Source organism: Gallinula chloropus, assembly GCF_964237585.1.
Source record: "Gallinula chloropus genome assembly, chromosome: 15".
Classification (NCBI taxonomy): domain Eukaryota; kingdom Metazoa; phylum Chordata; class Aves; order Gruiformes; family Rallidae; genus Gallinula; species Gallinula chloropus.
Genome location: NC_140100.1, coordinates 14,912,830 through 14,940,234, shown reverse-complemented (window position 1 = coordinate 14,940,234; position 27,405 = coordinate 14,912,830). Strand labels below are relative to the sequence as shown.

The following is a 27,405-nucleotide window of genomic DNA, read 5'->3' as shown; positions in this document are numbered from 1 at the left end:
GCAGAGAGAGCGGTTGATGAGACCCCATCCAGACCCTTCCTCCTGGAGCCAGCAGCAGCCTCAAATGCCCCTAAAACCTGGCCATGACCAAGGCCACCGTGCCCATGTCCTGCATCCCTGGCAGGGGCACTGCACCGGGGCTGGACCCGGATGGGGCAGGACCCCTCGGGCTCGGGCCCAGCAGCACCCCCAGCCTGGGCCCAGCGCAGGAATGTGCTCCAGCCGCCGGTGTTTACTCACAGGCCGGCGGCTGGAGGGTGGTGAAGAGCAGAGCTCACGCTGCGGGACCCCTGTTTGGAGAAAGGATTTCCAGCTCCTTCCCCTTCCACATCTGCTGCCGATGCGGGATGGGGCTGGATGGGGTTAACCCTTGGCAGCCGGGTGGGAGTGGGGTGGATGATGTTCTCCCCCATCCTGAGCATCCCCAAGCTGCTCCACACCCCTCTGAGCTTCCCTCCACCTCCTCCCAGCCCCTGCACGCTGCCCCAAAGGGCTCTCAACCTCCCAAAGCCCCCCTGAGCTCCCGCAGCACCTCTGGATGGCTCCAGACTGAGGCTCTGAACTCCTCCGAGCAGCCCCGCAGCAGCCGGGGCTGCTGCACAACAGCTCTGAGCTCCCCTCTACAACACCCCAACCGATTTCCGGCTGCTCCACACTCCTCTGGGCAGCCCTGAGCTGCTCTAAAACAGCCCCCAGCTGCTCTGAACCAGCTCTGCGGGTGCTCCCTGGGGGTGCTGCCGGTGGGACTGGCTGCGGACAGGACCACCCGGGGTGCCCGCGGGAAGTGCGGTCCTCTGCAGTCGATCCCCAGGGATGCTCCAGCGTGGGACACGGCCCCTGTCAGGGATACTACACCTGAGGGAAAGAACACCTGGGCAAACACCCCGCACACCCAGCTGGGAGGAAACGACAGGCACTCGCCTGCACCAGCGCGTTCTTCTCTTCCCCGAAGCTGGAAATCCTTGGGGGAGCACAGCCTGCCCGGGGCCCCCCAGCCGCGGGGGGGGACACAAGCAGCACGCACAGCGCACGGGGATCCAGGCAGAAGGCGGGTGCAACCCTGGGGGGCGTGGGGGAGAGCGCTGGGGGGCGTGGGGTCCCCAGCTCCGGCCACTGCTGGCAGCGTCCACAGGGCTGGGGGGCGGGGGCATCCTCCCCCTGTTCCCCATCCCCGCCCCGTGCCGAGCCGAGCATCCCCCGGCCCCCGGGTCCGGGGGGGGACCCGTTCCCGTGGAGTGGGGCCAGAGGACACGGAGCGGTGGGGTCCGTGGGAGGGGGCCAGAGCAGCCCGTGGGAGGGGGCTGGCGGCGGAGCCGGCGGAGCTTCGGGGGCCGGGCCCGGGGAGCCGGAGTCCGGCTGGGGTTGGGGCGGGGGCTGGGGCGGGGGCGCGGGCAGTACCTCCCCCCTCCTCTCCCCTCCCCCCGCACCGGTCCCCTCCTCCTTCCCCTCCCCACTGAGGGCAGCCGGCGCCGTCCCGTCCCATCTCGGGGCTCGGCGGGCTGAGCCGCGTCTCCGCTCCGCTCCCGCCCCGGCTGCCTCCCCCCAGCCCCATGCGGATACCCCGAGTGGGCGGCAGCCGCCGGCCCCCCTCGCCCCGGCATGGCCCGGCTCTCCGTCAAGGAGCACCTGGACGGGATCCTCTCCGACTTCGAAGGTGCGGCCGGAGCTGCGGGACAACACCCCCCACCCCCCCCCCCGCCCCGTTCCCCCGCCTGCGGGTGACCCCCGAGGGCTGCGGGACCCCCACTCGACACTGGGTATCGTGGGGGGGATGCCCCCCGGGGAATGGGTTTCGGGGGAGGGGGATGCTGTTGCGGCTGGACGTCTTGCGGGGGGGGGGACGGGATGCAGCCCGGGGGCTGAGCATCGTGGGGGAGCTGCGCATCGTGGGGTGGGATTACCCCCCCCCCCCCCCCAGGGGCTGGGCGTCGTGGGGGGCTGCGGCCCCCTCCCCCGATGGTGAGTCGGTAGGGGAGGATGTCCCAGGGGCCGCGGGGGTGGGGTGCGTCCCGCGCATGGGGTAACGCGTTGGGTTGTGCCGTGAGGGGGACCCTGGCGTGGTTGCTCTGGGGGTGCGCCCGTGGGGTGCAGGGTAGGGACGGCGGGAGGGACGGGGACCCGGGCACACACTGCACAGCTCTCCGGGGGGGCGGGGGTGCGTGCGCACTCTGGCCCCCGTGTTCTCCTGTGCGACCCCCCCCCCGCGGCGTGCTCGCTTCCAGCCGCCGCTGCGCTCCCCGCCAGCTCCGCCCGAGCGGGCCGGCGGCTGCGGAGGGGGCCGGGGGCCGCGTCCCTCCGGGGCGGCCCGGCAGCGGGTCGGGTTTGCCGTTCTCTCGCCCTCTCTTCCCGGAGGCCGCGGCGGGAGAGGCCGGGGAGGGGCGGGCGGGCTGCGAAACCCGACCCCGGGGCTGCTGCTGCCCTCGCCGGGGAGGAATGCGTGCACCTACCCCGGGCACCTTAACCCCGCCGCTGCCGGGCCGCCCCCGCACCCCCCGATCCCTGCCACCCGCCCCCGCCTTCCCCCCACCCCCCTGGACCCTCCCGCGCCTCTCCCTGCATCCCCCCGCCGCTGCTCCCCCCGCCCCCCGCCCTGCCCGTCGCTCTGGGGCAGCCACGGCGATGGGCGAGGACGTGACCCGTCACCGGGGGCAGGTTTGGGGTGAAAGGAGGCATTTCGGCGTGTCCCCGGCGGTGCCGAAGCGGTGAGATGGATGTGGGGAGGGGGCCGCCATCCCCGTGTCCTCCGGCAGTGGGGCAGGGCAGGGCCAGCTGGAGAAATTCCTGCCCGGGGGCAGAGCTGTTATTAGCAGCGCCCCGGCCCCTGACCCCTGCCCGGCCCCGAGCCGGGGAGGGCACCGGGCCGGGACCCCCACCGCCCCTGGCGCTGCTGACACCGTGGCTGGGCCGAGGAAGAGGAGGGTGAGGGTGGCCTCGGGCCGGCGGTGCCACGCTGGGGCAGGCTGGTGCACGTGCCAGCGGGGGCGAGGAAGGCTGCCCGGCGGGGGCCTGGGCCCCCCACGCTCTCTCCGGGGAAAGGCTCCCCAGCAAAGGTGCTTCCTGCCTGGGGGGGTCTTCGTGGGGGTCCTGGCTGCTCAGAATGCCATGGCAGTGCCCAGCCAGCCGTGGTGCCCAGAGGCAGAGGGGCCCCCCCCACCCCATCAGAGGCTGCTCCAGCAGAAGGCTTTGCACCAGTGCCAGGCACTGTGATGCCCATGGGCAGGCAGGGTGGGGGAAGAAGAGGAGGGTGTCCATGCTGGGGGGCACATTCATCCCAGGGCTTGCGGTTGCCATGCGAAGCCAGGTGGGAGGCGCGGCTGCAGCTTCCCACATGGACTGTAATGTCACCACTGTGTGTAGCATTGTCTCTGGCCTTGCCATCAGTAGGCTTCAGGGTTAACACCCTGGGGCAGGGGGGGCAGTAATGCTTCCCAGACAGAGTGTTTGGAGGGATACAGGGGGAGAGTGTCAGGCGAGGGGATCTGGTTACTCGGGACCAGATCCCTTACAGGGGGAATAAAGCAGGCAGTGTGCTGTACAGGGAGCCGGCAGCGCCGGATGGCCGGGCACAGATCAACTGCAGGAACAGTGATAAAACTGCGGGGAACAATGCGTCCGGGCCGTGGGGCCGCCGGCGCCAAGCTGGTTTCTCATGTGGGATGGGCTCACAAACGGCCCTTTGGCACCCAGCTGCCCAGGGGGCACCTCTGGGTGCCAGCACAGCGTGGCACAGCAGGCAGGGTTATGCCTGGGGTTGGCCATGGGGCTGGCTGGGAAGGGGGCAGAGCTCAGGGGTGCCACAGGGTGCTGTTCTCATGCCACTTGCTCTCTCTCTCTCTGTCCCCAGCTCTCAAGAAGTCGTTTGATGTGGAGGATAGGGATGAAGTGCCCGTCTCACCACCAGTGTCCCTGCTGCCCTCAGGCACTAGCGAACACCTCCGGCTGCTGCAGCCCGGCCACCCGCCCCGCTCAGGCCTCACCGCCAGCCCCAGCCCAGTTCCCAGCCCCGTGCTGCGCAGCCGGCTCAGCACCAGCCTCTCTGCCAGCCGAGCCAACGGCCCCAGCATCACCCATGTAGCCTCTTTCCAGGCCCGACGGGGCTTCACCGCGGGGCCTGGCAGCGATGGTGAGAGCCTCCGAAGCTCTTCCTCCAGCCTGGAGAGCCCCGCAGCCCCCCAGCTGCTGGGCACCCCCCCGTCTGCCAGCGCTGGCCTGAAGAAGGTCCCATCCCATGGCAGTGTCTTCCCAGCAGAGCTGGAGCATCCCCTCCGTGGGGCCGCCACCAGCCACGGCTCACTGCCGGCGCTGGACCTGCACATCGCTGAGGAGCCGGGGACAGGGACCCCTCTGCTGGACCCCCCGCCGTGGGACACCCAGAGCCCTGCGCCGCAGCCCCGTGCCTGCCAGCCTTCCTCCAACCCCTCCTTCCCAGCCTCATGTGACAGCACCAAGGTGGCTGCAGGGCTGCCCACGCTCCCCGAGGGGCTGGGGGGACAGCTGCCAGGGGGGTGGGATGTGGCCCCCCACATGCTGCCCCAGCCACAGCTGAGGCTCAGCCTGGGTGCCAGCCCCGGCCCAGGTTGCCAGCCTCCAACGCTCCCCCAGGGCCAAAGGGTGGCAGCCCCAGCCCCCACCATCCCCTGCCCAGTGAGGGCTGAGGGGCAGCTGCTGGCCTCCCAGGCCGCCCCATTCAGGCTGGTGTCCCAGCCACAGACGGTGCAAGTGAGCTCCCAGCCCACCTTCCTTGGGGCGCTGGTGCCGGTGTCAGCCCTGGGCACCCCGGCAATGCCTGGCGGAGCAGGTGTGAACCCCCCCAGCACGGGGCTGACTGGGCCATGGGGACCCTGCGTGGCAGCAGCATCTCCCAGCGAGGCTCCAGTGACACCAGAGCACGGTAGGACTCACTCCTGTCCCCCCTCCCCACTGAGACCCCCCCTGGCTGGGCAGGGTGTTGCCAAACCCCCCCCACTCTGATCACCCCAATGAGCCTGCTGTCTCGAGCTGCCCCAGTGCTGCTGATCCATAGAAGGTGCTGATGCAGGGACAGAGTGAAACTGGGGACAACAGAGCCAGGATGAGCCCTGCTGGCCCCCTCCTCACCGGTGCTGGGGGGCCGTGGGGCATTGAACGCGGCACAGCACATGGTGCAAGGTGGGGGGGCCATACCTGGAGCCGAGCGCGGCGCTGGCAGGGCTCCCATCCCACCCAGCCCCGGGGTGCCTGGCGAGCTTCCCGCACCGCCCCAGTGCTAATTGTTTTCCCCAGCATGGGGAAACAGGTCGGGACACATGTGCCCCATCCGTCCTCGGCAGCACCAAGCACCAGGGCCCCGCGCGTGCCGCCTGCTGCTGCGATCTTGTCCCGCATCCAGCCCTTTCTTCCCCGCTCATCCCTCCTTGCCTTGGCACGGGGATGGATCCTGCTCCTCCCTTGCTGCAGGGGCAGAGGAAGTGGCGGGGGGCCAAGGTGTGCTCAGGCGTGCTCGGCACACGCCTTGTGCTGGAGAGGGGTGGGGGGAGAACGTGGGGCTCTGCGGTGCAGCTTCCACTGCACCGGTTTGGGTACCGCCGAGCCCGTGCCCCTTGCCAAGCGCAGGGTGGAGGGACCCCCACCATCCCTTTTACCTGGCAGCTGCTCCAGGGAAGTCTGAAGGGCGCTGGGTTGGCCAGGAGACAGCTGTCGCCGCTGGTGCTCCCTGTTTAGGTGCTCGGGGCTCATTGCCCGTCTCACCAGGGTGTCATGAGAGCCGCCGTCGCCGGGCTCTAAGTACTGACGCCGGTGAAGGCATCCATACATCTGCTCCGGGCTGGGGTGAATCATGCCCCAGCAACGCCCGTGGCCGCACTGCCCAGCCAGCCTGGCTGCCCCGCTGGCCCGCCAGTGCCTGCGGTGCTGACCGGGGCGGAGGGGACAGCACTCAGGGTGATGGGGACGTGGGGTGACAGTGCTCGGGGCTGAGGTGGGGTGATGGGGACACAGGGTGGTGGTGCTCAGGATCAGGCAGGGTTCTGGCAGGGTGTCCGAGCATGATGTGCCAAGGCTGCGGAGCGGAGTGTGAGCTGGGAGGCAGCGCGTGGGCACCGGCTGCCCTACAGCCGGCACGGGGCTGGCAGGCGCTGCCCTGGGCACGGCACTTTCTCTGCCAGGAAGAGGTGGGGACGTGCCATTTCCTCTCCCGAGGGGCCGCCACATCCCCCAGTCACTGGCACCCGTGGGTGGCCGTGGGGTGCTGCGGCACGCTCGGTCCCACGGCCCGTGGGAGGAAGTGCCAAGGGAGCCGGCGGCCGTTGTGTTTCACTTCCACGCCAAGCCAGAGAGCGCCTGGGTCGCCCACGCAGGGCCCGGGGCGAGGAGGAGGAGTGGAGGAGGAGCCGTGGGCTGCAGCCATCCTCCCCGCCTTACACCCCAGGAGCCATTTGGCCCCGGTGACCAGCTCTCGGCGGCAACAGCCCCGGCTCCGGCCGGCTCACCCAGGTAGGGATGGCCGTGGCGGTGACAGGCAGGGGGGAGGGTGCAGCTGCCAGGGCAGGGTGAGCCCCCCCTGGTCCCCAGCAGGCAGGCAGCGCTGTGGGGTGTGGGGTTTCACCCAGTGGCTCACTTCTGCTTCTTTTCACCACTGGCCCCCAGCCCTGTGCCACAGCTCCCGGGCTCCCACCGCGTTGTGACTAGCTGGGCAGGCTGGCTCTGGCTCCGGCCATGGATGGGGATCATCACCACCATCCCCTGGGGTTGTGGTCGGTGCTAGGAGAGGTGCTGGCATTTCTGGGTCCTGCTTGGCTGGGTGGGTAGTGCTGCAGTGGGTGCCTTGCTGGCATAATGAACACCCCTTGCATCCACATCCCCAACATCCACTGTCCCTTTGCTGGTGTGACCAGTTCCCTCACGTCTGCCGACCCGGAGCCGCGCTCTCCCCATCCGGCCGGGCTCCCAAGCCAAGGCAATGCCCAGTTCTGCGTGACAACGAGCAGCCAGGCTGGGAGCTCTTCTCCCAGCTCATCCTTTTCCAGCGCCCTCCACCCCTGGAGCCTTATTACAGGCTTCCCCAGGGAACCGGCCAATTAGCCCCGCATCAGTAATTAAATCTGTGGAGGAGACCATGGACCCGGGATTACTTGTCCCTGCCTGGAAAATAAGAGCATCCTTAAGTCCTCGAACAGGTCTGGCTGCAGGAGCCATTAACCTGGGAGGTGTGTGGTGATGCCGACCGAAGAGCTTCCACGTGGCTGCCCAGATGCTGGCTGTCACGGGTGGGCCTTTCCAGCAGCCCAGGCAGGGACACAGGGACACCAGGGGCTCTGGCTGTACGGGGGAAGCAGCTGTGGGTGCAGCACCCAGGGCTGCCATGAGCCCTGCAGCTCCACCCAACATGCCCTCCGGCTGCGTGTGTCTGTTCGGTGCTGCTGCTGGCACAGCACGGCGTGAGGCAGCAGGCCAAGCCCCTGTGTGGGTGCTGTGCTGCGGGGATCACCCCAGGGAGCTGGTGGGGGGGCTGATAACAAGCCCCTGGGTGGCTCCAGGGAGCAGCACTTGGTTCTTGATCTGTCCTGGCAACTACCGCAGGCTGCAGGGACCAGGGTGGGGGTGCAGGGACCCAGTGTCCTCTGGGAGCATTGGCATGCCCTGGTGACTGTTGGGGACAGGGACAGTCCCGGCTGCCCCTCCACCATGCCTGCCAGCAGAGCACCCCAGCCCTGCTGCAGGCAGCACCCTGCCTGCCCTTCGCCCCCGCCCCGGGTGGCTCTGCTGTCACCAGGAAGTCCCCAGCTGTTTCACCATTTTTGAGGAACACCCCAACGCAGGGGAAGCTGGGACGTGCAGCGCCGCTGTCCCCAACCCCGCCGCCCTCCTTGGCCATCGCTGCCCAGCCGCGCTTCCTGCCCTCGCCCCGGCCAGGCGTCGAGTTTGCACCCGCCGGTGGACGCAGGGTGGTGGGTGCCCCCCACCCCGGGGTGTGTTTGCCACAGCAGTGGGCACGTCCTGCTGTATCCTGGTTCCTCCGGGCTGGACCCTGCCCGTGTGCCCGTCGTCCCCAGGCTGTGTGGCACATGGCCGCAGCCTCGGCAGGGTGGCCGGGCTGCTTTGGCAGCCTGGGCTGTCAGCAAGCTGCCGCTCCAGCCTCGCCGACGCCAAGAACCGCCTGGCACATATGGAAGCTGCGGCGTGGGGGGACGCAGGCGCCGTGGGGCACTGCGGTGGTGGGGTGGGCTGCAGGACTACCCCCCCCTCACCCTCTGCTGCTCGGGGGGGCATGATACAGGGTGGTCGTGGGTGCCAGTGGGGTCAGTGCCTGCAGATGAGTGCTCCTGCTCACCTTTGGTGCCACCACAGCCACCCATGGGGGTGATGGGCGTGGGGGCGGGGGGGGTACCCCTGTGCTGGGGCCCCCATCCATGCTAGCATGGCTGGGTGGGCACGGTGGGTGGGTGCTGTCCCCACTGTGCTGGGCAACCGGTGAACTCTGCGCAGGGACTGGGTTTGGGGGGAGCTGGGGGGGGAGGGAGGGAGGGAGTGGGGAAGGATATTGCCATGCTGGTCATGTGTGGGAGCGGCAGCTTCGCAGGAGACGGGTTTGGTGCCAGCCGGGGGCTGGTGGAGGGGAGAGCGCCGGGCTGCGGCGCTGATGGGGATGCTGATGGCGCCCGGGGAACCCCCCTGACTGTAGCGCGGTGCTGAGGGAGGGCACCGCGGTGCTGAGGTAGGACAATGGCTGTGTCGGGCAGCAGCGGGGGGAGGAGGAGGAGGTGCAGAAGGATGATGAAAGAGCTCGGAGGCCCCCCAAGCTACCACACAAAGGGTTGGGGAGGGTACGGAGCTCCAGTGCCCCCCATGGTTGGGCATGCTCCGGGCGTGATCCCTGAGAAAGCCCCGCAGGTGCCTGGGGCTGGGGGGGTGCCCCATGCCTGCCCCCATCCCCAGCGCCCCGGGGGCCACAGGTGGGTGCCTCTCAGCCTGACAGGAGCCAGTGCCAGGGTTCGATGTGGGGTGGCGTGTCATGCCCCAACCCCCAGCAGCACTAGGGCTGCAGTGGGCGCAGGGGTGGGCGGCACCGTGGGCTGGGCAAGGGGTGCCGGTGTCAGCCGCGGTGCCTGGTGTAGGCACCCCGCAGAGCAACCGGTGGCATTGCGGGGGACAGATGGGGCTGCCCGGTAGCACCGCCACCCCAAAAGGATGCCATTAAGGCATCTCCCTGTCCCCCTCCACCCGCGGGGTGCTGGGGGGTTGGCGTACTCCGTTGCCATGCCGAGCCTCACTGGCTGCCAGGAATGTGCCGGGGGCTGCGTGCCCACCAGGCCGGCTGCTGCTGGGGCAACCGTGCTGGTAGAAGAGCCGGGGGGATGAGGGGGTGTGGAATCTGGGCTCACCCGCCTTCACCCACCCGTGCAGGGAGCAGCCTGGAGCCCGAGGAGTGCAGCATGGAGCCGCCGGCTGTGCCGGAGGAGGAGAAGGAGACGTCCCTCACCGCGGCGTCCGGCCCGGCGGGCTGCCAGCTCTTCGGTTATGTGGGAATCGAAGCCGTGCTCGACCAGATGAAACTCAAGACCATGAAGACCGGCTTTGAGTTCAACATCATGGTCGTGGGTGAGTGCTGGGTGCAGGGTTTGCTCGTGGTTGGGGCAGGGATCCTGGCTCCGGTGCTGCCATGCTGGGGGACATGATGCTTTAAGGGATTTGAGCAGTGATAGATGGAAGAGGAGCAGCATCACATACCTGATAATCCAGTGATACTGATGGGCAAGCTCATCCCAACCCCCAGGATGCTCCCAAATGGGTGCTGAGATGTTAGCACCTTGGGGAATAAATATATTGGAGGGGGTAAACCAGCACTATCCCGAGAATTGGGATGCTCCCAAATGGGTGCCAAGATGTTATCGCTCTGGGGGAGACAATTTATCTGAGGAGGGGGTTAAACCAGAGGTCTCAATGTCCCCACAGGGCAGAGCGGGCTGGGGAAGTCGACAATGGTGAACACCCTCTTCAAGTCCAAGGTGAGCCGCAAAGCCTCACAGCCCGGCCAGGAGGAACGCATCCCTAAGACAGTGCAGCTGCAGTCTGTCACCCATGGTAAGGTCACTGTCATGGGGTCGTGTCCCACTAACCGTGAAGGGGGTCCTCTCCCCCTCCTCCAGTCCCCTGCTTCTCCCTGATGCTTGGTTCCCGCTGACCCACATCTCTGCCCCATAGTCATTGAGGAGAAGGGTGTGAAGATGAAGCTGACGGTGACGGATACGCCGGGTTTCGGTGACCAGATCAACAATGAGAACTGGTAGGACACAACTGGGTGCAGCATCCTGGCTGGGTGGGTGGCATTTTGGGGTGGGAGTTTGAGCTCAGATGCCATCCCACAACTCCTCGCCCCTAGCTGGGACCCCATCATCAAATACATCAACGAGCAGTACGAGAGGTACCTACGTGAGGAGATCCTCATCGCCCGCAAGAGGAAGATCCCGGACACCCGGGTCCATGGATGCGTCTACTTTGTCCCCCCCACGGGTCACTGGTGAGTCCCCAACTTGCAGCACCCAGGGGTGGGTGCTCCCTGCTTGGTGGTGTGTGTCACGCTGGGGTGATGGTGGTCCTTGGCAGGCTGCGCCCACTGGACCTGGAGTTCATGCGGCGGCTCAGTAAGATCGTCAACGTGGTGCCGGTGATCGCCAAAGCCGACACACTCACCCTGGAGGAACGAGCAGAGTTCAAGCAACGGGTGAGGGCAGGTCCCTGAAGGGCTACTAAGGTGTCCTGTGTCCCTCCCCTTGCAACCCTGGCTCAAGTCCCCTCTCCCACAGATCCAGGAGGACCTGAAGACCCACGCCATCAGCGTGTACCCACAGGAGGACTTCGACCAGGACCCAGATGACAGGGCACTGAATAACAGGATTCGGGTGAGTCCCGTGCTGCTGTGGTCAGGGATGCTGACCCCTAGGGACCATGGTGGGGTAGAGACCCCCCTGGGGGAGCCCAGCAGCACCCTGGGGTGAGCATGCTCCTCTATGCTGGCAGGAGAAGATCCCCTTCGCCGTGGTGGGGGCAGACCAGGAGCACCAGGTGAATGGCAAGCGGGTGCTGGGCCGCAAGACCAAGTGGGGCATCATTGAAGGTGAGCAGAGCCCCTTGCATCCCCCACCCCTCCCTGGGCTACCTAGGGGTGTGAGGAACAGCACCCATGGGTGCATCCCTGCCTGTGTAGTTGCTGACCCAGGAAGGGGGGTGCAGCATGGAGCCGTGACAGTGCTCCAGTGGTACCTGGAGTCTGCTGGGATGCGCTCCCTGGGCATCACTCTGCTGCTGCACCCTCCTGCCCGCACCCTGCCGACCCCCTGCCAACCCCCTGCCCACTCTTGTCTTGCTTTGCAGTGGAGAACCCAGCACACTGCGAGTTCCCCCTCCTGCGGGACCTGCTGATCCGGTGAGCAGGGGACAGGGCGGGAGGTGCTAGCACCCTATGGAGGGGATGGTGGGTCAGGGGAATGGCAACTGACATCCATCCTCCCCGCTGCCACCCTGGGCAGGTCCCACCTGCAGGACCTGAAGGACATCACCCACAACGTCCATTACGAGAGCTACCGTGTGCGGCGGCTGAACGAGAGCAACCGGCCGGCGCTGAGTCCCCTCAACGGGCTGCCTGGCAAGGGCGAGGGCAGCAACAACCTCTGAGCCACCACGTCCCCCCCCAACCCCAGAGCCACTGCTGGACCCCCGTGGCAGTGCCCGTCCCCTGCCCAGCAGCGGCTGTGCCCAGACCCTGCCCAGGGTGAGGAGCATCCTGATGCCAGGGTGCCCCAGGTTGCATCCCCGGTCCCTGGTACCCAGGCTCTGCCATAGGCACAGACCCCCTGGACCCTGTGTGACATTAAAAGTCAACCAGAGCCTTCATCATCATCATCATCCTCCTGCTGGACTCCTCACTTCTGATGTGCCACCACCCTCCCGCACGGCTCCAGCTGCTGGGACCATGGGCCGAGACCCCCAGTGCTACCAGGGTGCCCAGTGCCAGCCGTGGCCAGGTGCCCTGTGGCAGTGGCGATGCTGCTGGCAGAGTGCTGGTGCTGCCACGGGTGGCCAGGGCGGGCAGAGCGCAGGTCCCCTCCCCACCATCGCCCTGCCTGCCCGGCCCAGTGACGGCAGGTGGCACAGGCGGACTTTGAGCCGCTTATCAGGTGGCGGAGGTGTGGAGAGGGGGGTGAAGGTGCTGCCCACATGGGTGTGGGGGAGAGGCTATATCCACTGTGGAACCCCCCCTGCCAGGGGCACCCACCACTGCGTGTAGCCCCTCCCCACCCCAAACCCCTTAGGTTGGACCCCATGGGGGCTGCCCCACTGGCTACGGGCCCCGGCACGGTTTGGGGATGGAGGTGCCGAGGCAGCTCCCCGTCGCGGTGCTCTGGGGGTGCATGAAGGGCCCCTTTGTGCCTCCGGTGGAGGGCAGGGCCAGGGCACAGCGCCAGGATGGCGGCACATGGCGGCTCCCTCCCCCCTCCAGGCCCTGCTGTGGGGCTCAGCGTCACCGCAAGTGCTGGCACCCTTCTCCTGGCCCCACGTTAATGATCCACCCACCCGCGCCACTGCTGCCACCAGCCCCCAGCAGCCGCCCCGGTGAGCTGTGCGTGGTGGCGGTGGCAGCAGGGCCGGAGGTCCACGGCACAGGTGGCCTGGGGGAGCCAGCAGCTCCCGCCCCGTGCCCCACCCCTCCGTCCCAGCTCCCAGATAAGAGTGGCTGCCGGCAGCACACATTCCCCAGCGCCCAGCGTGGGTGGGAGAGCTCTTCGGGACCATGGCCGTGGCGACGGTGAACCTCCGCGCCGTGACCTCCTTGGTGGGCATCACCCGGCTCTTTGCCGTCGTGCTGTCCTGTATCGCCTTCAGCTTGGTGGCCTCCACTGGGGACTTTGGGAATGCCTACGGGACGTGGTGCATGCTCACCTGGTGCTTGTGCTTCGCCGTGACGCTGCTGGTGCTGCTGCTGGAGCTGCTGGAGCTCTACCCCAAGCTGCCGCTCTCCTGGGATGACTTCACCTCGGCTTTCTCTATGCTGGCGGCATTGATGATCTTCACCACCTCGGTGGTCTTCCCTTCCACCTTCATCAGCAGCCCCTGCACCAGCAGCAAATGTGCCCGGCAGGCCGTGGCCACCACCGCCTCCTGCCTCTGCTTCCTCGCCTACGCCATTGAGGTGGGGCTCACCCGCGCCAAGCCAGGAGACATCAGCAGCTTCCTCTCCACCGTACCTGGGCTCCTCAAGGTCTTTGAAGCCTACGTGGCCTGTCTCATCTTCGCCTTGTTGGAGTTCATCGATTTGAAACCTGGTTTGCAGTGGTGCATTGCCGTCTACTCCATCTGCTTCATCATCACTCTCCTAATCATCATCTTTACCATCGGCCGATGCCTCTCCTACATGCCCTGCCCGCTGGAGAAGATGCTGGTGGGCTACAACGCCCTGGCCCTGGTGATGTACATCACCGCCACCATCCTCTGGCCCCTCTACAGCTTCCAGAACAAGCATCGCCCTGACCCCTGCGGCAGGGACTGTTGGTGGAACAAGTGCCTGGGGGTCACCTTCCTCACCATCTTCAACCTCATCGCCTACTTGGTGGACCTGGTCTACTCCACCCGGATGGTCTTCATCAGGACACGCCCCTAAGGGCTCTGGGTGACGTTAGTGGGGCGAGGGGTGGTGGGACGCGGCTGGGTGCCGGTGCTGGTGCGGGGCTGCCAGCGGAGCAAAGGAAGAGGCTGGAGGCCTCGGAAAGCTCCTTCTCTCCGTGCCAGAGCAGAGCACTACATGGTGCTACCTGGGGGCGTGCTCAGCTTGGTGCCCCAGGGGCTGCCTGGCTGGGGGGCAGGGGGGTCAGGCAAGGGGGACTAGGGTGCCCCTGAAACCCTGGAGCTGGGGGGGAGGGGCTTTGGGATTAAATTGGGTCATTTTTCACTTGCTTCTGTGTCCTCTTTCTTCCCCTTCCTGGCTTTCTGCAGGATCTTCCCCAGCAGCATGGGGGGCTCAGGGCTGAGAAACTGGGGGCCACTGGGAGCACCTGGGCGGGACATCGGGCTCCAGCAAGTTCTCTTTTCTCCTCCTTGTTGACTCGAGCAAAGCAGGGCATGACCAGGAAACCCCAACCCGGATGCCTTTGCCTTGGCACCAGCACAGGACCCTGCCAAACGGGTTCCAGAGGAATGCAGCTGCTGAGGGGGGGCTGAAAACCCGCTGGGTCCTCTGTCCCCACCACTGTCACCCCGGCGGAAGCTCCCATGGGTTTGGTCCCAGCCACACTGGCAGGAGATGGTTTGGCATCTGTCAGTGCTGGTTTTACCCATTGGGGGCTGCCGGGGGGCACGTGGGGGAAGGAAGCGGGGGGCTGTCACCCTGTGCCACCAGAGCCGGTGGTGCTGAGACATGTTACTGGGAGGATGGTGGCACCACGTGAAGAAATGCAGCAGAGCAGTACGGGCAGGTGGGCACAGGGCAGGCAGAGGAAGGAGTGGCCCGAGGCTTGGCTCCTGGCACCATGCTCCTGGGTGTGGGACGGTGCCCCACGGGCATCCTGGAGGGTTTGGGGCCACCATCCCCAGGCTGCACTGCTCCCTCCACCGCTGCTTGCCCTGGCACTACCCTGCCTTGGGGTTGCTGCAGCCAGGGGCCAAGGCAGGCATGGCCCATGGCCCATCCCCGCCACCTCAGGGCTCACTGGGGGCAGCCATGATGGGATGACACACACCATGCTGGCTGCACCAGGAGGAGGGTGCGAAAGACCCCAAACCCAGCCTTGGGTGCTGCATAACACCCATGGGTGCCACGGAGCCTGTGTGAGTGGGACCCTGTGCCAGCACCATCGCGGTGGCAGGTCCCAGCACCACCAGTGATGTCAATGCCCCAGTCCACAGGGCAGCCCGGTGAGTGTCCCCTTTGCCTGGTCCATGTCCCCATGGCAGTCATCACCCTTGACTCTGGCACCCTGAGGGTGGAAGGGCTGTTCCCCTGCCCGCCGGGCAGCGAGGCTGCGGCGTGTCGCGCGTACACGGAGCAGCCCGGTTTGGCCTTCGCCGCTTGACGGAGCCGCAGGATTTTTGGAGCAAATAAAGGGAGAACCTGCAGCCCTGCCCAGCCCCGAGCACGGCTATTTTTAGTGCCCGGGTTGATTGAAATTCATGGAGGAAAGGGGCAGGGGAAGCGCAGTGACGGCGCTGCCGGTTGCCAGTGAGGAGTTGTGACGCTCCGTGCCGGTAACGTGTTCGTCTCTGGATGGCACACGGGCGGTGCCGGCACATGGGGTGCGGTGAGGCTGGGGGGCCGGGCGGGCAGCAGGGCGCTGCGCGGATGCTGGGTGGGGGTAGGTGGGTGCAGGGGTGGGGGTGCAAGAGGAGGTGTGGAGCGGCGGGAGGTCAGGGGCACAGCCCGGCAGGAGAGCGCTAGGTGGGACCCCGGGACATCTCCCTGCCGGGGCGCACGGCGGCTGCTGGAGGGTCCCCGGGAGCAGCCGAGACCAGGTGGGTGCGGGGGGCCCCGGTGCGGGTCTGCGCCGTGCCGGGGGAGCCCCCGCTGCGGCGGGTGCGGAGGGACTCCCCGAGCCGGGCGGTGCCGGCGAGTCCCGGCGCGGTGCCCCGGCGCCAGCGCAGTGCGATGCCGGTGCCGGTGCGGTGCCGGTGCGGTGCCGGTGCATTCCTCCCCCTAGGGGTCGGTGTGCCGCGGCGCGGGAGGCGGTGCGGGAGGCGGCGCGCTCCTGCGCACGGCCCGCGGCGGCCGGGGCACGGCGGCGGCGGCGGCGGGGAGCGGGCACCGCCGCGGGCCCCGGTGAGTGCGGGCGGGGGGGCGGCGGGAGCCCCGAGATCCCGCGAGGGATGCGGCGGGGGCCGGGGGAAGGGGAACGGTGGGGAGGGGGCGGCGCAGCCCGGAGGAGGAGGAGGAGGAGGAGGAGGGGGTGAAGCGGTACCGGTGCTGCCGGTCCCGGCCCCGCGGTGTCCCGAGCCCGCGCGGCCCGCGCATCGCACGCTTGTCCCGGCTGCACCCCGCGGGCAGCCCCGGAGCCCTCAGCCACCCCGGACGGGATGTCGTGTGTGTGTCCGTCCGTCCCGCCCCCGCCCGGGGCAGCCTCAGCCCCCGCCCCGGGCCAGCCGGACCCCCCGGACCGCTCCGAGCTGCCCCCGTGCAGGGGACGCGGTTCCTTGGGTGGCCCCGTGGGTCCGTGTCCCCCCGCGGTGTCCTCTCCCGCCCCGCGCCCCGCCGTACGCCGAGGCTGCCTCTGCCCCGCGGCCCGGGGCTGCGGGCTCCCGGGGCTGGGTGCGGAGCCCCCTGAGGGAGGCTTACAACTTCCCGCAGCCTGGCACCAGCGCGCAGCTCCCTTCCCCCGTGTCTCCCAGGGATGCCTCCCTGTGTCCCCAGCTGGACAAGCTGCCCCCAGACAAAACCCCTGCGAGCCCCTTATCTGCCCCCTCCAACGGGGCCAGACCTAGTGCCCCCCCCCCTTCCCCTCCTCCCGTTCAGGGGGACTGCCCCAGGCTGCTCACGTCTGCTCCTTGTCCCATGGGGGCTACAATCAGGAGCCCCCTGAGCGGCTCCATTATCCACCCTGAGCATCTCCCAGCCCAGACTGGAGTGGGGGAGCGAGCTGGACAGCCTGGCAGTGCCTCTGGCCAGGATGGGTGCTGGGGGGGCAGCCCCAGGGTGGGGTTTCTGGCTTCAGCCCAGGGAAGGGATGTCACACATCAGGGACACGGCCTGGGTGCTCCCCGTGACCAGGCCCTCAGAGATGGGTACCCAGGGGTAGATGCCCGTGGGCATCAGCAGGTCTGACCCATCCCAGCATCCCTGCAACCCTCTCTTGGCTCTGGCCAGCACGGTTGGGTGTGGATGTTGCACCTTGAAGGGATGGCGCTGTATTTTGTGGGGACTTGTGCTCCAAGACAGCTGCCTGGGAGAGTGAGCCTGGCAGGGAAGGGGTTAATGCCAGGAAGGAGGGTGTTGGGGTACCGGGGTGTCCCCAGCTGGGTATACCCAGGCTGCTCCTTGCACTGGTGACCTCACACCACTGCCATGGCAACAGCTCATGAAGTCACCAGTGCTGGGAGCTGGGGTGGCTGCCTTGAGGGTGGGGTGATGGGAGTGTGGGAGGTTGCTGTGCGCCATACCCCGCTCTCACCATGCCACTGGGGTTCCCCCAGAATGACCTGTGCCCCTGCCAGCACCAACGCCTGACCCCCACCCTGCCTGCCCTGCCCACGCCACCATGCTCATCAAGGAGTACCGCATCTGCATGCCGCTCACCACCGAGGAGGTGAGTGGGGGGCAGTGGGGGACTGGGGCTGCCTGCACCCCCGGGGCTGGGCAGGAAAGGGGAGTGTTAGCGTGGAAGAGGGGTGCAAATGCAGGGGGAGCTCCAAGTCCCAAGCCATGGGTGTCAGGGACCCACTGATGGAGTGTTGGGGGGGGATACCCACAGCAGTGGGGTGCCAAGGGGCCAAGTGTCTGCCAAGAGAGAGGGGGACATCGTGGTCCCCTTTGCTGTCCCCTCATGGCATGGCTTGTGGCAGGGACTGTTTGCTTTGACCGAGCCCTCAGGGTGTGTTTTGGCCACGGCCGTTGGGCTCGGCAGTTGGGCTCAGGATACTCCATGCGAGCACTGAGCTGTGTTTTGGGATGCAGACAGGGAGGATGTCCCATCCCCAGGCATAGCAAGCTTAGGGCACAGAGCCTGAGGGCAGCACTGGGGGTTTGGGTGCCTGTGACACTGCAGCGCTCAGGACAGCTGCTCCAGTGGGGAGCACAAGCTCCATCCCTGCTCTGGCAGGGAGCCCAAACCTCTGTCGGCAAACAGCAGTGACAGCCGGCAGCATCCCCGGCCAAAGGTTGCTCCTGGGTGCCTGGTGCCCACAGGGCTGTTTCGGGGAGCCGGGCAGCAGAGCCAACACCAGGCAGTGCCAGCTCTCCCTGGGCACTGAAGGATTTGTGTCCACACCCAGGGAAGGGTTCTGATTAGTTGTGGAGGAGCGATAAGATCATGCTGGCAGTTTGGGTGATGGATGGGATCTCCAGTGGAACAGTAGAACACTCACTGCATGGCCACGGCATCAAATACACACACACCTAGACACACACCTAGACACACACCTATACATACATCTATACACACACCTAGACACACACCTAGACATACATCTGCAGCTTTCCCTGGCTCCCAGGCACCTTGCTGAGCAGAAAGCCTCCAGGCACTCTGCCAGGCACCTGGACACGAGGCAAGAGCAAGAAGGGCAGGATGCAGCCCTCACCCAGGCACTGGGGGGGAGTGTGGGGTGTGCATTGAAACAGGGTGCCTCAGGAGACCCCTGCCTGCTGTACAGCTGGGGGTCCTTCACCTCTTTGCTCCGTGCCTCAGTTTCCCCTCTTGATGGTGCAGCTACTAACCTGTTAGCCCGGCAAAGAGGAGTGGTCCCAGCCACCCCGGTGCTGCACCAGCAGCCGGCTCAGCCGGGAGGGTGCTGAGCCCGGGCACTCTGGTTGCAGTACCGCGTGGGGCAGCTTTACACCATCAGCAAACACAGTCACCAGGAGAGCGAGAAGGGCGAGGGCGTGGAGGTGGTGAAGAACGAGCCCCACGAGGACCCTGTCCACGGCCCCGGCCAGTTCACTGAGAAGCGCGTCCACCTCTCCAGGTGAGGCCGCGGCTCCGGGTGCTGGGTAAGGGAGGGGACTGCGGCTCTGTGAAGGGGGGAGGGGCACGGGCAGGCATCCCTCTCTCCCAAATCCCCGGGGAACATCCTTTCTGGGTCTTCCACACCCTGCAGTGTGGCTGCAACCATCTTCCGGGGTGCTTCCATCTGCGGGGGCAGCACCTGTCTCACAGGGGTGCACCCATGTCCTGGAGTGCACCCGTGTCCTGGAGTGCACCCATCTTCAGGGGTGGCACTCATCTCCCAGGCTGCACCCATCTTCTGGAGCTGCATCCCTCTCCATGGGCTGCATCCCTCTCCTGGGGTGTATCCATCTTTGGGGGCTGCACCCATCTCCCAGGCTGCACCCATCTGGGGTGTACCCATCTTTGGGGGTGGCACCCATCTCCTGTGGCTGCACCCATCTCCTGTGGCTGCACCCATCTGGGGTGTACCCATCTTCGAGGGCTGCACCCATCTCCCAGGTTGCACCTATCTGGAGTGTACCCATCTTTGGGGGCTGCACCCCTCTCCTATGGCTACACTCATCTTTGGGAGCTGCATCCCTCTGCAGGGGCTATGTCCCTTTCCTGGGGTGTACCCATCTTTGGGGGCTGCACCCACCTCCTGTGGCTGCACCCATCTGGGGTGCACCCATCTCCCAGGCTGCACCCATCTTCGGGAGCTGTGTCCCTCTCCTGGGGTGTACCCACCTTTGGGGGATGCACCCATCTTCGGGGCATGCACCCCTCTCGCAGCACTACACCCACCCACGGGGGCTGCACCCCTCTCCTCTGGGCACCCCTCTCCAAGTACCGCTGGGTGCCTCAACTGCGGCGCGGGGCTCAGGCCGTGCGTGGGGTGACCCCGTGTCCCCTGGCACGGCCCCGGTGGGCAGCCCTGGCACCCACCCTGCTCCCCGGGCTGGCTGCGGCACACGCAGCGCGGGCATTGGCTGTTCCACGCCGAGGAGCCGCTGGCGTGAGCCGGGCTATTTTTAGGCGCGGTGCTCACGATTCCCTCTTGGGGATGGTATTTATATCGCCTGCAAATTAATCAAAACCCACCTCCCGGCTCCCCTGGGAACCTGCCGGGGCCTGATCCTGCCCCGGGCATGTGTGGGCAGCTGCGAGGTGCTGGGCACGGTGGGCAGGGTGCCTGGGGGATGTGGAGGCACCCTAGGGGTCCTGGCCCTTGGGATGTATGTGGGGGTCCTGGGAAGGCCTGGAAAGTCCTGCAAGGGACCTGCAAGGGGGGGTGGGGGTCACTTGGGGAGGGGGTAGAGGTGCCTGAGAAGGCAGTGAGGGTCCTGGGGACAGGATGGGGACACTGGGGTGGAGGTGAGGGTCTCGGGGAGGTGGCATGGGTTCCTGGGGGGATCCTGAAGTCTGGGGTGATGGTCCTGGGGTGAAGATGAGGATCCTGTGGGGGGATGGTGAGGTTTCCTGGAGGGGGTCCTGAGGTGCCCCAGGGAGGTGGCAGGAGTCTTTGGGGTGGTGCTGGGGTGCAGATGAAGAACCTGGGGAGGTGGCAGGGGTCTCTGGGGGAGTCGCTGGGGTGGAGGTGAGGGTGTGTAGAGGAGGAGGTGCTGGGGTGGAGATAAGAGTCCTGGGGAGCAGATGGGGGTCTTTGGGGGTGTGTGTGTGTGTGTGTGTGTCCCCAAGCTGGGGCTGTGCTGTGTGGGGCTGCATTCGGTGAAGCAGGGCTGGCTGGCACTGGGAAGGGCTGTGCCCAGCTGCTGTACCCTGCCCTGAGCGGATGTCTGTCTGTCTCTCTGTCCCCCCCACCACCACGCCACGGTCCCCTGCAGCAAACTGCCAAGCTGGGCACGGGCGGTGACCCCCCGCATTTTCTATATCACGGAGAAGGCCTGGAACTACTACCCCTACACCATCACTGGTGAGCCCTGGGCAGGGGGAGGGATGGGCACCCCGGCTCTGCTGGGCACCCTGCAGCAGTGGCAGTGGGCCCCAGGAGGGCCCGGCCATGGCCACTTCCCGGTCTCACCAGTCCCTCTGTCCCCCATGATGCCACACGGTGATGCCACCCTGTGATGCTGATGTGCCATGGTGTTCCTGCAGAGTACACGGTAAGGAGGTGGCATGGGGGGACCTGGCCCCTTCCCCACCACCTGGCATGCCTGGGGAGGGGACAGTGGGGTGGGTGTCCCCTGAGGGTGGATGTCCCTTGGGGTCAGCATCTTTGGGGTTGGGTGATCCTTGGAGCTGGGTGTTCTTGGATGTGGGCATCCCTTGGGGTAGCGATTCCTTGGGGGGCTGGTTGTCCCTTGGTGTGGGCATCCTTTGGAGTGGGTGTCCCTTGGGATCAGCATCTTTGGGGCTGGGCATCCCTTGGAGCTGGGTGTCCCTTGGCATGGGTGTCCCTCGAGGACTGGCATGCTTGGGAGTGGGCATCCCTTTGCCAGGGAGCCAGCTGATGGCCACTCCCTGCAGTGCTCCTTCCTGCCCAAGTTCTCCATCTACATCGAGACCAAGTACGAGGACAACTGCGGGGACAGCGAGAACGTGAGTTGGCGCCAGAGCCGAGCTGGCAAACCCATCGTGTGGGGACACACACGTCCCCACAGCTGGCACCTCTCTCCCTTCCCTCCCCAGATCTTCCGCAGCGATAAAATCCTGGGTGACCACGAGGTCTCCTTCCTGGACATTGCCTTCGACGAGATCCCCGAGCGGTACTACCGTAGCCTGGAGGTAACACGGGTGGGGATGGGGGAAGCTCCCTGGGGCCACCCCGCTGTCCCCCCCCATTCCTGGGGAGGGACCTCATGGTGCCCTCTCTGCCCTCCCCAGGACCCCCGTTTCTTCAGCTCGGCCAAGACGGGCCGGGGGCCACTGCGGGAGGGCTGGCGCCAGCACACCAAACCCATCATGTGCTCCTACAAGCTGGTGAGCGTCAAGTTCGAGGTGTGGGGGCTGCAGACGCGGGTGGAGCAGTTCGTGCACAAGGTGAGGGAGAGTCGGGGCAGGGGGACATTTGGGGAGGGGGGTGACAGTGACAGGGTGCTGACCCCTGTAATGTGTCGCAGGTGATCCGGGACATCCTGCTGATCGGGCACCGGCAAGCTTTCGCTTGGGTGGACGAGTGGTGCGGTGAGTCCCATGGGTCGCCCTGGTGCTGTTGGTGGTTTGGGGGGAGGATGACAGACACGGTCCCTGGGGTAGCCCTGGACCCCCCATGGTGGGAGTGGGCTGCAGGTTTAACTGCCACTGCCACTAACCCCATGGGCAGCTCCTGCTCTTCCTCCGGCTTCCCTTGCAACCCGCTGCCTGCGCTGCCTGCCCTGCTCTCCCCTGCCCACACCCCTGCCTGCATGCTGCCTGCTCCGCCACGCGCCCGGGGAAGGCTTGGCTGAAGCATGGCAGGGAGAGGAGCCCCAGCATGGCTGCCTGCACCCCTGGTCTGGCTAGAAGACACGCTGCTGCACGCAGACAAGGGGACGGGAGCCCCGGGTGTGGTGACGCCCAGCAGTGGGTGCCGGCAGCGGGCGCGGGGCCGTCCCGGTGAGCAGCTCTCTGCCTTCCAGACATGTCCCTGGAAGAGGTCCGGGCCTTCGAGACTCAGATGCAAGTGGCCACAAACCAAAAGCTGGGGAGCCAGCACCCCTAGTCCCCGCTGTCGGCAGGGGATGGAGCCCCCAGGCCTGCAGGCGGGTGTGGGCAGGGGGGCTTGTGCATGGTGCACGCCGAGCCCCCTCCCCGCACCCTGCGGCAGAGGGTCTCCCCCGCCTGGCTGCCCTCCCCACGCATCCCCTGCCTGCGCCGCCTGCGCTGCCTGTCTGTCCCTTCCCTGCTGCTGGCTGGGCTGGTGCTGGAGCAGGGGGCTGGCCATGCTGCCCAGCGTCCCCCTCCCTGCCTGTCGAGTCCCATCGTCCCCCGCCAGCCCCTGTCCCCTTCCCAGCACCCAGCTCAGGGGGGAGCCGGTGCATCGGGTGGAGGCTGCCCCAGGACGATGGGGTGCAGGATGCAGCCGTGCTGAGCGGCCCCAAGCCCGGCTGTGCTCGGCAGGGATGACGATGGAGGAGGTGCGGCGCTACGAGCGGGAGACGCAGGAGGCCACCAACGAGCTCATTGGCCTGGTGGCACCCACCATCTCAGTCAGCGAGGTGGGGCAGCCCACGGCCACGCACTCGGCCCCCGCCAGTGCCCCCTCCACCCCCCTCGGCGACGAGGCCCCCGATTTCCTCGCCCCCCCCAAGAATCGCCCACGCAAGAAGTCAGCGCCGGAGACCCTGACATTGCCCGCGCTGCGGGAACGTGCTGGAGCCGAGTGATGCCGGCAGTGCCGCATGATGCCACCTCCCCAGTTGGACCGTGCCAGCCCTGCTGGGCCCCTCCAACAGGCACCCACTCCAGGGATGGACCCCCCATCCAGGCCTGGGGAGCCCCAGGAGGGTACCAGCCTCCCCAAGCCATCACGGGTGCTCACATGGGACATTGCTGCTGCCACTGCTGTGCTGGACCCACCGCCCGCGCAGGGAGAGGACACCAGGCTGGCGTGAGTCCCCAGCTACATCAGGTGAGACCACAAGCACCAGGTCACCCAGCACTGCCTGATCTGGTTTCCACAGGGGCTGGTGAGCAGCGGGGCTGCAGCAGCCGGTGCCTGTGTGCTGCGGCCAGGCTGGGCGCCGGTGTCCGGCTGAGCAGCTGCCTGGGCTCAGTGAGCGATGCTGGGGCATCACCCGGCAGTGGGCACCGGCACAGGGGTACAGCACGTGTGACAGTGACAGCCAGGTGCTGGGGTTTTGGCACCCTATGAGACCCTGGGGACCACACAGCCCCGTGCATGGCAGATCCCGCAGTCGGGGGTCCCCTTCACTGTCCCGAGGGGACTGGGGCTGCTTGCGGGGTGCTGGGGTGGGCTCAGCCCTCTTGTCTCTGGGAAAACAAAGGCCTTTCAGAAATAAAAGCTTGAGACACGGCGGCCAGCAGCCACTGGTGATTTACTGGGCTCTGCGGTAGGGTCCCGTGCCCATGCCAGGGTGCTGCGTCCCCTGCAGCTGGTTGTGCATGGCAAGGGGCAGCCAGGTCACTGATCCCACGATGGGGAGACAGGATCCTGGGAGGGGACAGCAAGGGGCTGGGATCTGGGTGCACAGGGCAGGCAGGGCAGCGCTGGCTGCAGGCGATCAGGGAAGTCTTGTGGCGATGCCTCCAGACGCACCAGCAGCACAGGGCTCCCCTCCTTCCCAGCCATCACCATCCTCCAGATCGCCAGCACCCGGCATGGCCGATGCCGCCAGCCCCAGCAGGGCGATGTAGTAGGAGCTGCAGTAGACGGGTGCCTTGTTGGGGCTGGAGTAGACCTGCTCGGGCCGGAGCGAGGCGAAGGGGTTGGCAGCGTAGCCCATGATGTGCATCTCCAGCTCCACCAGGATCTGCAGGGAGGACTTCAGCTCCTGCTCGCTGCCGGGAGGATGGGGCACCGTTACTGGTTGGCCGTGCCAGAACACCGAGGGGGGCAGTGGGGCTGCGCTCACCTGTAGACGGTGAAGAGGACGGGCAGGCGGTAGTCCCGCAGCAGCAGCAGGGTGGGCAGCCAGCCTGCCAGCAGGTCTGGGCAGGCGTGGAAACCTGTGGGGACACGGCGGTGAGGGTCCTGCTGCCCTCCTACCCTATCTCTGGGGAAAGCTGGCTTTAACAGCACCCATTCCATGCCAGAGCGCCCCAGGTGTGCGGTGATGCTGGCAGTGGGGATTGGCAGCCCTTAGCAAGGTGGGGACCATCCTGGGGCGGGGTGGGGAGTAGGGACCCCTTGGCTCTGGGTCCTGGGCTGAGCCATCACACTGCACCCTGAAGGCAGGGACACCTCGGGTGCTCCTTGCCCACTGATGGGTGAGTGGGTGACACTGAGTGCCAGGGTAGGGGGTGTACATGGGACAGCCAAGCCCCCGTGAGTCACCCTGCCTGCCCCGGTTGCTCGGGGATGTCCCCAGCCACTGGCAGGCTCAGTCCCAGGCATTGCCAGAGGGCTCAGGGACCACCCTGCACCCTGGCAGGGACACCCCACTCCAGGCAGTGGGGCGGTGAGTGGCCAGGCCCCTCCCGTGGCGCAGCACTCACCCGGGTGAAAGCCCACCACGAGGTCGGGGCGGGCGGCCAGCTTGGTCTCCACATGGCTTTCCCAGAAGTCGTGGTACAGCCCCTTGTAGCTGCTGAGATGGACCCTTCCCCGGGGTGCTGGCACGGCCAGGGGTGGCCTCATGATGGGCCCGTCGACCACGTCCACCCCAACCATCACCACCTCCATGCCCTGGTGTCCTGGGAACATCCGTGTCAGCTCGTCGTAGTCTGTCAGCCGGGTGTTGAGGGTCTCGACGTGTGACGCCCCCACCACGTGCACAGTGAGGGTCTTGGCAAGGGGGTTGATGCCGAAAAGCCGCAACCCTGAGCCAATGGTGAGCGGGCGTGAGTGGAAGTCAGTGACCAGCCGCCGGACAGACTCGCGCAGCTCCCCATCCTCTGGACGGGGCTTCCCGGCGTTGGCCCAGAGGATGGTCATGTACCGCCCGGCCAGGATGGCACCCAGCTTCTCCTCCAGCTGCCCCTGCATGGAGAACCAGTCTTCCCAGCCCTCCACATCCCGGGCAGGCTTTGTCCAGGTCTCCGTGGGGAAGGGGATGTCTCCTGTGAGGTAAGGAGATGTGTTGGGGGTCACAGAGGTGACCCCACAGCCCAGGCTGCCTGTCCCACCCGGGCTGGGGGAGGATGCTGGACCCAGCTGTAGGGGAAAACTGGATCAGGGAGGAGGGATCCCATGGCGGGACCCATGTAGCCCTGGGGTGGTCAGGCAGGCTTGAGGGGGGGACACACGCAGAGGGTGGGAGCAGCGTCCCCTGCCCCACCTGTGAAGATGAGCCACTCCACCAGCCGGTCCAGGGCCACCAGCTTCAGCTTCTTGCAGAACTTCTTGTGCAGGGGCCAGTTGGCACGCTGGCACACCACGCCGCAGTAGTACACATTCTGGCACCTGGGGAGAGAGGCAGCGTGCCCAGCCACAGGAAGGAGGGAGCCAACCCGCTCAGCCTGGCTCCCTGCCACCCACCTCTTCCAGGGCTGCGTCACCATTTTTGGGGTGCCCTTTGTCTGGAGGTGGCTGTTCAGGGCCAGACACCCCAAGCTTCACCTGGCCCTGGCACAGTCCCATGCCATCAGGTCACCTCCCCTCCTCCCCCTCCTCTCCCAATACCTTTTGCACCGTCGGAGACTTTTGGGGTCAGGGAGGGCATCGGGGAGTTTCTTGCACTCAGCACAGAACTTGAAGGTGTCCTCCATCTTCTGGAACATGTCAAAGTAAGTCCTGATGCCAAAATCACTGCCGCTCTTCTTCCCATCCATGGCAGACCTGCAGGTGTGGGGGTGGGGGTGGAGGGGACATGAGCAGGATCCAGCCCATGATGTTCTGCCATCACAGGGGGGCTGATGTACCCCATGGAACCTGCCAGGAGTTTTAACTCCAGCCAAGAGCATCCTGCATCATGGGTGGGGACGGGCAGCCAGGCTCCCTCAAGGCACCCAGGGAATGGGCTGGTGGAGGGGTACACCCAATAGCCCTGTCAGAACACCCACATGCAGGCTGGGCTGGGAAGGTGGCATGAGCTCAGGGAAAGTGCTCCAGGTCCAGGGACACACAAAGGGTGCTCTGGCCAGGGCAGGGAGTGGGGGAACATGCACCTGTGGCAGCACCCATGGGTGCTCACTCACTTGTAGTCCTCGTAGCTCTTCATGTTGAGCTTCTGGAGGATGAGGTGGGACAGTCCCGGCACGTTGCGGTCCATGGCCTGGAAGCCAAGTGAGTCCACGTCAGGTGCCCTCACCACCAGCTCCTCCGCGGCCTTCTTAGGGCGCCTAGTTCTGGGGGCAGCGCCTGCATTTTCCTGGGCTGTGGTGGCTGGGGGAGAGGCACATCCAGGTGAGGGTGCCAGTTTGTGGGTGTCTGGCTGCTGTCGGGGTCCCCCACGTCGCCCGCTGCCCCCGCGCCGCCTCCCGCCTGCCATCCCGCTGCTCGTCCCTGGCTGTGCCGGTGGGCAGGACGGAGCAGAGGGGCGATGCCAGGCGGCCGCGGTGCGGGTCCCGCTGCCAGCAAGGGAGGGCTGAGCTCAAATGTCAGCCCCAAGAAGTCAGCAGTGGAGGAGAGCAGCCACGGCCCCTCCGGCAGGAATCGGATAGCGGAGCTATTCTGGTCATCCCCTCCCAGGGAACGGGCCAACCAGCTCCAGGGGTCTGGCACCCGCCCTGAAAGCTGTCAGTGGTGGTGGTGGGGTCCCCCAAAACCCTTCTGCCCTTGAGCTGCCCCCCACACAGCACCCCTGGGGAGGGCTGGGCTAGCTGCCCAAGCCCCTGAGATCCCCTCTGTCCCCATGGGGCCTGCCAGCCCCCCTCCCTCGGTGGCTCCTATCCCAGCCCGGCTTGTAGGGACCCCCCTCCTTTGGGACCCTCGGTGGGGTGTGGGTGAGCAGCTGGGTGGGCAGCCCAGCCTCTGTCAGGAGTGGGGTCAGGGCAGCGGCTGGGCTGCCTAGGAGCACCCCATGCTGCGGGGCAGGACACGGTGTCCTCGCAGCGCCCTAGACGATGCCGGTGGGGTCCGCGAGGACCCCCCCAGCCCACGGGGGACCCCGCAGGAGCCTGGGAAAGGCTGCCCGCACTCATCATGGCGGCACCGGCGGCTTCACGGGCACGCCCCCAAACACGCGGCGCGCAGCCGGGGATCTCGCGAGGCTTTGGGGCCTCGCGGGACCGGGCGCGTCGCCGT

General features: G+C 66.9%; 4 protein-coding genes across 4 annotated transcripts; 3 read left to right on the top strand and 1 right to left on the bottom strand.

The window, feature by feature from the left end:
- Positions 1 to 1,599: 1,599 nt before the first annotated feature.
- On the top strand, positions 1,600 to 11,864 carry LOC311197538 (uncharacterized protein; the record flags this gene model as incomplete). Its single annotated transcript, XM_084271306.1, has 11 exons — positions 1,600 to 1,654; positions 3,845 to 4,891; positions 9,382 to 9,576; positions 9,931 to 10,059; positions 10,180 to 10,261; positions 10,358 to 10,495; positions 10,582 to 10,699; positions 10,782 to 10,877; positions 10,996 to 11,092; positions 11,350 to 11,401; positions 11,505 to 11,864. 11 exons carry the CDS (start codon positions 1,600 to 1,602, stop codon positions 11,647 to 11,649), a joined length of 2,154 nt encoding a protein of 717 aa, XP_084127432.1. The 3' UTR covers positions 11,650 to 11,864.
- An 818-nt stretch (positions 11,865 to 12,682) lies between these two features.
- MYADM (myeloid associated differentiation marker) lies at positions 12,683 to 13,813 on the top strand. Its single transcript, XM_084270913.1, has one exon. The coding sequence runs from the start codon at positions 12,767 to 12,769 to the stop codon at positions 13,631 to 13,633; it is 867 nt and encodes a 288-aa protein (XP_084127039.1). The 5' UTR covers positions 12,683 to 12,766; the 3' UTR covers positions 13,634 to 13,813.
- Positions 13,814 to 17,143: 3,330 nt separating this feature from the next.
- Positions 17,144 to 23,448, top strand: LOC311197139 (cytoplasmic phosphatidylinositol transfer protein 1-like). The gene is made up of 8 exons (XM_084270861.1): positions 17,144 to 17,261; positions 18,488 to 18,636; positions 20,444 to 20,532; positions 21,067 to 21,158; positions 21,249 to 21,344; positions 21,444 to 21,599; positions 21,680 to 21,743; positions 22,659 to 23,448. The coding sequence occupies exons 1-8, from the start codon at positions 17,214 to 17,216 to the stop codon at positions 22,922 to 22,924; spliced, it is 960 nt and encodes a 319-aa protein (XP_084126987.1). The 5' UTR covers positions 17,144 to 17,213; the 3' UTR covers positions 22,925 to 23,448.
- Positions 23,449 to 23,585: 137 nt separating this feature from the next.
- On the bottom strand, positions 23,586 to 26,669 carry MSS51 (MSS51 mitochondrial translational activator). Its single transcript, XM_084270908.1, has 6 exons — positions 26,358 to 26,669; positions 25,843 to 25,998; positions 25,499 to 25,623; positions 24,717 to 25,280; positions 24,134 to 24,227; positions 23,586 to 24,059 (listed from the first exon to the last, which is right to left on the bottom strand). Exons 1-6 carry the CDS (start codon positions 26,648 to 26,650, stop codon positions 23,783 to 23,785), a joined length of 1,509 nt encoding a protein of 502 aa, XP_084127034.1. The 5' UTR covers positions 26,651 to 26,669; the 3' UTR covers positions 23,586 to 23,782.
- Positions 26,670 to 27,405: the final 736 nt, after the last annotated feature.

What these genes read in the sequence shown, in the direction of transcription:
- MSS51 (XM_084270908.1), bottom strand. Translation starts at nt 26,650, where the DNA reads ATGGCAGGCGGGAGGCGGCGCGGGGGCAGCGGGCGACGTGGGGGACCC. An exon ending in AAGAGCTACGAGGACTACAA is followed by an intron (nt 25,999 to 26,357) that starts GTGAGTGAGCAC and finishes CCACACCTGCAG; the next exon opens with GTCTGCCATGGATGGGAAGA. An exon ending in CGTGGTGGGCTTTCACCCGG is followed by an intron (nt 24,228 to 24,716) that starts GTGAGTGCTGCG and finishes GTGTCCCCACAG; the next exon opens with GTTTCCACGCCTGCCCAGAC.
- MYADM (XM_084270913.1), top strand. Translation starts at nt 12,767, where the DNA reads ATGGCCGTGGCGACGGTGAACCTCCGCGCCGTGACCTCCTTGGTGGGC.
- LOC311197139 (XM_084270861.1), top strand. Translation starts at nt 17,214, where the DNA reads ATGCTCATCAAGGAGTACCGCATCTGCATGCCGCTCACCACCGAGGAG. An exon ending in TGCCGCTCACCACCGAGGAG is followed by an intron (nt 17,262 to 18,487) that starts GTGAGTGGGGGG and finishes CTCTGGTTGCAG; the next exon opens with TACCGCGTGGGGCAGCTTTA. An exon ending in ACTGCGGGGACAGCGAGAAC is followed by an intron (nt 21,159 to 21,248) that starts GTGAGTTGGCGC and finishes TTCCCTCCCCAG; the next exon opens with ATCTTCCGCAGCGATAAAAT.